Here is an 8109-nt window from a genome sequence, read left to right on the forward strand (position 1 = left end):
CTTGCAGGACTGGCCTAGGGTAATTTTTAGAGGGGTTTTAATTATATTTTAATTGGACAATGTTCAAATATTTCTTTTAATTAATTTTAAATTTGTAATTGTTATTTATGTATTTTAATTGATTGTCAGCCGCCCTGAGTCCGCGAGGAGAAGGGCGGGATATAAATCCAAATATAATAATAATAATAATAATAATAAACTATTCTAGAAGCCCACTTGTGGGGTAGCAGAATGGATTTTATATCTGAACACGACACAATTGGTCACGTTCAGGAAAATGTAGTTTTGGTTGCCTGCCAGGGCGAAAGAAATGAAAACTGATTAGAAAAACACCCGTCAACTTGCCTGTTGGCTGTGGCTTCCCGGGATATGTAGAGAATTAAACTGTTTCATTTGTGACCGAACTCTTGTAATGTCCCTTAGGTTCTTGAATATCTCATTCACTGCAGCCGTGGCTTTTGGAAACGTAACCTCGGTGGAAGACTCACAACCTGAAACAAGAGAATAAGAGTTGGGGGAAAATTGTTTAAGGCTGGCTTGTTCTGACAATTTGAGGTTTTCTTTGTTGTCCTGCTGGGGTCTGGCAAACTTGCCAAGCAGCCACTAAAAATGCCATCAATTTGAAGGCCACATTTGATAAGTTACAGCAGAGAATTAAAAAACAAATCTTTTTTACTCGGCCCAGAGTTTTTAAAGAGTCACCAGTTTATATTATTCAGCTACAAAAAAAATTAATAATAATAAAAGAAAATTGAAGTCTGGTTATATTGTCAGAAAAGAGACATTATGAGTTTTACCCTGAGAAAATGTACACCCTGATGCTTACACAAATGATGTTTTAGTTTTCTTTATACTCCAGTTTATATAACAGTCACACGTATAGTCATAAGGTCTTTCTGTCTCAATTTTGCGGCCACTGATTTTTTTAAAAAACCTACCCAGATAGCTGAACATATAGTTAAATATGTTTTTGTGAATGAATTTTCCCACAAAGTAAGAGTGACCAAAATAATAATAATAATAATGATGATGATGATGATGATGATGGAACGGACCTTGGAGATCATCTAGTCCAACCCCCTGCTCAGGCAGGAAACCCTATACCAGTGGTGGCGAACCTATGGCACGCGTGCCAGAGGCGGCGCTTGGAGCCCTCTCTGTGGGCACGCACACCGTTGCCCCAGCCCCGCCTCCCCCCATGGTCCCCTCCTCACCAGCAGCCCCCCTGGAGGAGAGTTGCCCCTGAGCGTGGCCCGCACAGAGCAGTTGCCCCTGGGCGCGGTCCGCATAGCCAGGCAGCAGGGACAAGACTCCGCCCTCACGCCCCATAGCATGCAGATGCTGCTGCGGGGTGTGGGTGGAGGGTGTGGCTGCCATGGCACGGCAGGGCTGCCTGTGGTGGGCCATGGAGGCTGTGCGTGGCCCTGCAGGTAGGTGTGGCAGGGGGCGGGCAGGGGCGGAGCAGGCAGGGCGGGAGGCGGAGCAGGGGTGGGGGGGCAGTTTTTGGGTACTCGGTCTCTAAAAGGTTCGCCATCACTGCCCTATACCCTTTCGGACAAATGGCTGTCCAGTCTCTTCTTAAAAACTTCCAGTGTTGGAGCATTCACCGCTTCTGGAGGCAGGTTGTTCCACTGGTTAATTGTTCTCACTGTCAGGAAGTTTCTCCTTAGTTCCAGGTTGCTTCTCTCCTTGGTTAATTTCTATCTGTTGCTTCTTGTCCTGCCTTCAGGTGCTTTGGAGAATAGCTTGACTCCCTCTTCTTTGTGGGGCAGCCCTTGAGATACTGGAACGCTGCTATCATGTCACCCCTCGTCCTTCTCTTCACCAAACTAGACATACTCAATTCCCGCAACCGTTCTTCATATGTTTTAGCCTCCAGTCCCCCGATCATCTTTGTTGCTCTTCTCTAATAACCATTCTCCATTTCCTCTGAATTCATGACATGACTCTGTGCCAACAACTTTTTTTTTTCCTGTCGGTCCTTCATGATGTTATACTGCTTATACTGTCACTGCCCATACAGTACTAGTTGCAGGTTTACGATCTCGGAGTCCTAGTGGACAATCGTTTAAATATGAGCCAGCAGTGTGCTGCAGCTGCCAAAAAGGCCAACACAGTGCTAGGCTGCATTAACAGGGATAGAATCAAGATCACGTGAAGTATTAATAGCACTTTACAATGCCTTGGTAAGGCCACACTTGGAATACTGCATCCAGTTTTGGTCACCATGATGTAAAAAAGATGTTGAGACTCTAGAAAGAGTACAGAGAAGAGCAACAAAGATGATTAGGGGACTGGAGGATAAAGCATATAAGAAACGGTTGCTGGAATTGGGTATGTCTAGTTTAACAAAGAGAAGGACGAGGGGGGACATGATAGCAGTGTTCCAATATCTCAGGGGCTGCCACAAAGAAGAGGGAGTCAAGCTATTCTCCAAAACACCAGAAGGCAAGAGAACAAACAACAGATGGAAACTAACCAAGGAGAGAAGCAACCTAGAACTAAGGAGAAACTTCCTGATAGTTAGAACAATTAACCAGTGGAACAACCTGCCTCCAGAACCGGTGAATGCGCCAACACTGGAAGTTTTTAAGAAGAAACTGGACAGCCATTTGTCTGAAATGGTATAGGGTTTCCTGCCTGAGCAGGGGGTTGGACTAGATGACCTCCAAGATCCCTTCCAACTTTATCATCATCATTATTATTATTATTATTATTATTATTATTATTATTATTATTATTATTATTATTATTATTATTATTATTAGTAGTAGTAGTAGTAGTAGTAGTAGTAGTAGTATTTTATCTATAACCAGTCAACTACGGAAGGCAGTTTTACCCTGGGTACAATTCGCAATGCTTGGTCTACCATTTTGCCTCTGGACTGCCAGGTGACCCACAGTAGCTGAAATTGACAGCAAACTTGATTCCAGGTGTTCCCTTTACAAAGCTTTTTTCCCCCCTCTCTTACTATGAAGTGCTGTTGTGTGGCTTGTACAGTTGTTCATTTGAATACCGTCTTCCTCGAATCCACCATTCCCACTTTCAATTCAGGAACAGAGTACAGAGGCAGATCTTGCCCAATACTAAGAAAATCTAACACAGTACAGATAATAGAAAATGTATTTACCGGTGTATTTTTAAAACGGGCCATTTTGTTAGAGCATCCTGTCACCATACCAACAACCCAAGTATTTATATAGCAACTGTAGGATGAGGAAGAGGTGGAGGAAATGTTAAAACAGCACTCTGTGTGGGGATAAATTTCTGCCATTTAGTTCTAACACGTAATATTTTTTTTTTAACTAATAAGACTAAAAAATGTTCAGACCGCCCGGACCCTTGGCAACCGATTAAGTCATTTATTAGGACAGAAACAGAACTGCTGCCATTGCAGCAGTAGCAGGCTTCGGCTAGTTTGAACTAGTCTTGGAAAACAAAGTCAGAACATTTCTGCTCTCTTTGTAACAAGGCCACGTGAGTGTTTATTTCAACTTTTACAGATGCCATAACTCTCTCGAGCTATTTTTACCTCGGAGAGCAGAGTTGAAAACGGTTATTTTAAAAGAAGGAATACATTCACTGTCATCGCAACCTGTAGTTGTGTAAATATAAAATCAGTCTCTTGCAAAATAATAATAATAATAATAATAAATGAATGAACAATTCAAGCTGGTTGCTAATACCTCCCCTTCTTATGAAAAGAGTTGATGCAGGTGGTTGCTGGGTATCTCCTGTAGGTATTGGTTAATCCTGATTTTCTAGAATTATTCTAATACAGTGTTTCTCAACCTTGACAATTTTAAGGCATGTGGACTTCAACTCCCAGAATTCCACAGCCAGTATTGCTAGCTGTGGAATTCTGGGAGTTGAAGTCCCCATGCCTTAAAATTGTCAAGGTTGAGAAACATTGTTCTAATACATCTTTGGAACAGAAACCTTGGGGACTCTGGTATTTCTCTCAAAAACGACACTCAGTCCTATCTGTCATGGCATCCTTCTGCACAGGTAAAGATTGAAGTGGTCCATTTCCTACTTGGATGCGTAGTTCCAGGAGGCAGAGCTGTGCTAGTGGCAAAGAGCCAAAAAGTGAGGATGGTAGTTGCAGCAACCCAATTCACCACACAAAGGGTGCGGTATGATCTGGATGAATATACCGCCGTTCTAGAACTGAAAAAAGTCTTTAAAGTTGCCAAGTTTGAAGACCCCCGAACCAGGGGAACAGCTTGCCTTCAGAAGTTGTGAGTGCTTCATCACTGGAGGCTTTCAAAAAGAGACTGGACAACCATTGTTGGTCTGAAATGGTATAGGGTCTCCTGCTTGAGCAGGGGGTTGGACTAGATGACCTCCAAGGTCCCTCCCAGCTCTCTTCTGAATTGAATTGAAATTGGACTGGTCCTCTGCCACATGCACACTTCTGGTGGTGCTCTTGGTAAGGAGATGGGAGTGTGACTGGATGTGAGGGCTGAAGTCACCTGAGCCCTACAACTGTCTAGGTCAGGAGTAGGCAACCTTGGCTCTTTTATGACCTGGGGACTTCAATAGCCAGAATTCCTGAACCAGCCATGCTGACTCGGGAATTCTGGAAGTTGAAGTCCATGGGTCATAAAAGAGCCAAGGTTGCCTACCCCTGACCTAGACAGTTGTAGGGCTCAGGTGACTGTGAAACAACACAGTTTTGCTCTCATTGTACAATGACATTCCGTACTGAGGGTGAAAAATGCTTCTTATTTACAGACAAGCCTGGAGACTAAAGATTTTAGTTAGTTAACAGACTATGGCAGTAACAGAATAACAGAGTTGGAAGGGAACTTGGAGGTAATAATAATAATAATAATAATAATAATAATAATAATAATAATAATAATAATAATAATAATAATAATAATAATAATAATAAAAAAATAATAATAATAAAGTTGGAAGAGACCTTGGAGGTCATCTAGTCCAACCCCCTGCTCAGGCAGGAAACCCTATACCATTTCAGACAAGTAGCTGTCCAGTTTCTTCTTAAAAACTTCCAGTGTTGGAGCATTCACCGCTTCTGGAGGCAGGTTGTTCCACTGGTTAATTGTTCTAACTGTCAGGAAATTTCTCCTTAGTTCTAGGTTGCTTCTCTCCTTGATTAGTTTCCAACCGTTGCTTCTCGTCCTGCCTTCAGGCGCTTTGTAGAATAGCTTGACTCCCTCTTCTTTGGGGCAGCCCCTGAGATATTGGAACACTGCTATCATGTCCCCCCTCGTCCTTCTCTTCGTTAAACTAGACATACCCAGTTCCAGCAACCGTTCCTTATATGTTTTAGCCTCCAGTCCCCTAATCATCTTTGTTGCTCTTCTCTGTACTCTTTCTAGAGTCTCAACATCTTTTTTACATCGCGGTGACCAAAACTGGATGCAGTATTCCAAGTGTGGCCATCTATTCCAACCCCCTACTCATACAGGAGACCCTATACCATTCCAGTCAAGTGGTTGTCCAGTTTCTTCGGGAAAGCCTCCGATGGGGCACCCACAACTTCTGAAGGCAAGCTGTTCCACTGGTTAATTGTTCTCACTGTCAGAAATTTTCCTTATTTCTAGGTTGAATCTCTCCTAGATCAGTTTCCATCCATTATTTCTTGTCTGGCCTTTGGGTGCTTTGGAAAATAGGTCGACCCTCTCTTCTTTGTGGCAGGCCCTCAAATATTGGCATACTGCTATCATGTTACCCTGGGGTCCTTCTCTTCACTAGACTAGCCATGCCCAGTTCCTACAAGTGTTTTTTCATGTTTTAATCTCCAGGCCCTTCATCGTCTTTGTTGCTCTCTTCTGCACCATTTCCAAAGTTTGCTGATTGCTCTTTACTCAGCTCACCAACTTAGGAGGAACAAACATTCAGTAGCCTGTCTTATTTCTTTGGTTCCTGTAACTCACTGCTTTAGAGTATTTTCATGGAAAACTAAGGAGATGTATAAACAATGATCTAATAAAATTGTTAAGCTTAGTCACATGTACCAATTAGGTGAAACAATCAAAAGCATTTCTCTAAAGGGCCTGCCAGAAAAACTTTTGGAACTATTTCTAGAAATCCTTTGCTCCTGAATATGCATCAGATTTGGGCAGGATTATTTGACAGTTTTGCTGAAAATAGACAAATTTCTTAAAAAATAATAATAATACTGATTTACAAATCCTGCTGTTGTTTAAACGTTGCTATCTATGAATACTGGTGTTTGTACTCTGCTACTTGAAGATAAATAATTCTGATTTTCGAATAATCTTTTCGATTTCTCTCTAGGTGGTTTCCAGGGCTTTATGAGATATGCAAGAACATATCAAAGTCTGAAATGCACAGGATTCTCTCGAAATTCATTTCCCATCAAGCATACCCATTTCTCCGTTCGCTGAGCACTTAAAGCAATACCAATCTTCTTCACAACCTATTTGCTAGCAATATAAAAATTAAGACAATACCTCTAGAGTCTAGGAACCACTTTCTCTGCATATTAAAGGGTGGAAATGTAGGTATCTTGTTGTTGTTGGTTGTGAAGTCATGTCCGACCCATCGCGACCCCATGGACAATGTTCCTCCAGGCCTTCCTGTCCTCTACCATCTTCTGTAGTCCATTTAAGCTCACGCCTACTGCTTCAGGGACTCCCTCCAGCCACCTCATTCTCTGTCGTCCCCTTCTTCTATTGCCCTCAATCTTTCCCAGCATTAGGCTCTTCTCCAGTGAGTACTTCCTTCTCATTAGGTGGCCAAAGTACTTGAGTTTCAACTTCAGGATCTGGCCTTCTAAAGAGCAGTTGGGGTTGATCTCCTCTAGGACTGACCGGTTTGATCGTCTTGCGGTCCAGGGGACTCGCAGGAGTCTTCTCCAGCACCAGAGTTCAAAGGCCTCAATTCTTTGGCGCTCAGCCTTTCTTATGGTCCAGCTTTCACAGCCATACATTGCAACTGGGAAAACCATGACCTTGACTATACGTACTTTTGTCAGCAGGGTGATGTCTCTGCTTTTTAGTATGCTGTCTAGATTTGCCATAGCTTTCCTCCCCAGGAGCAAGCGTCTTTTAATTTCTTGGCTGCAGTCCCCATCTATGGTGATCTTGGAGCCCAGGAAGATAAAATCTGTCACTACCTCCATTTCTTCCCCATCTATTTGCCAGGAATTGAGAGGGCCGGATGCCGTGATCTTGGTTTTCTTAATGTTGATTTTCAAGCCAACTTTTGCACTCTCCTTCTTCACCCGCATCAAGAAGCTCTTTAGTTCCTCTTCACTTTCTGCCATTAGAGTGGTATCATCTGCAGGCAGTGCTTTTTTTCTAAAAAAAAAAAAAGGTGCCGGAACTCACACACGTCATACAACCCGCCTTGCCTACCCTACAAGGTTCCATCCAAAAAAGGTGCTGGAACTCCGTTCTGGGCGTTCTATGAGAAAAAAAGTCCTGTCTGCAGGTATCTATTTTCTTCCAAATGTGAGAGCACCCTGCATTTACTTGGACTACATTCTTCTTAAATTATGTCATTTCCTTACAATCCATATTTTCAAACACCACACTGCTCCTTTCCCACATTTAGAAAGTGAGAAGGTGAGGATTACTAATTGGGGACAGAAATTCATTGTCTATATGCTGTTTTCAAAACAGGATCTTCGGATGAGCCAGAGATGAATTCTATCATTTAGGTCAGGTTCTGTGGCTCTTGGCTCATACCAAAATCAAAGGATGAATGGACAGAAGCAAACACATTTTGCTCCGTTATCCTTTCTACCCTTCACAATGTACTGTTAACTGCAGGAAACGATAGACCTGCAGGCATTTTTGTAAGTGTAAATCAAAACTTAAGTTCTTGAACGCTCAAAGCTTGCCATCAGATCGAGAACGACGTAGCCACAGAAAATAGATTTCTGGGAGTTGAAATCCCTACCAAATGAGTATCTTTTAAAGCAGGGATGAAAGATACGTGCTTCGTTCTCAAATTCTAGGCCAAGCTCGCATAACATTCCCCTCTTACAAAGATGTACATTGTTTTTAAAAGGCAAGCACTGCTTCACTGCCCTCTAACGTACATTTGTAAAAAATGCAACTGATATGTAGACCATTCCATTCTTTTAGTGGAACTAAACTTCAGTAA

General features: G+C 42.4%; 1 protein-coding gene across 1 annotated transcript in view; it reads right to left on the reverse strand.

The window, feature by feature from the left end:
* SCFD2 (sec1 family domain containing 2) overlaps nucleotides 1-8109 on the reverse strand; it is a 178496-nt gene that overhangs the window by 35152 nt on the left and 135235 nt on the right. The window contains exon 6 of the mRNA XM_015825043.1: nucleotides 346-491. Within this exon, the coding sequence (XP_015680529.1) occupies nucleotides 346-491 (146 nt within the window). The remainder of the gene's footprint in view (nucleotides 1-345; nucleotides 492-8109) is intronic.

Source organism: Protobothrops mucrosquamatus, unplaced genomic scaffold, assembly GCF_001527695.2.
Source record: "Protobothrops mucrosquamatus isolate PMUCROS unplaced genomic scaffold, P.Mucros_1.0 scaffold2458, whole genome shotgun sequence".
Taxonomy (NCBI): Eukaryota; Metazoa; Chordata; class Lepidosauria; order Squamata; family Viperidae; genus Protobothrops; species Protobothrops mucrosquamatus.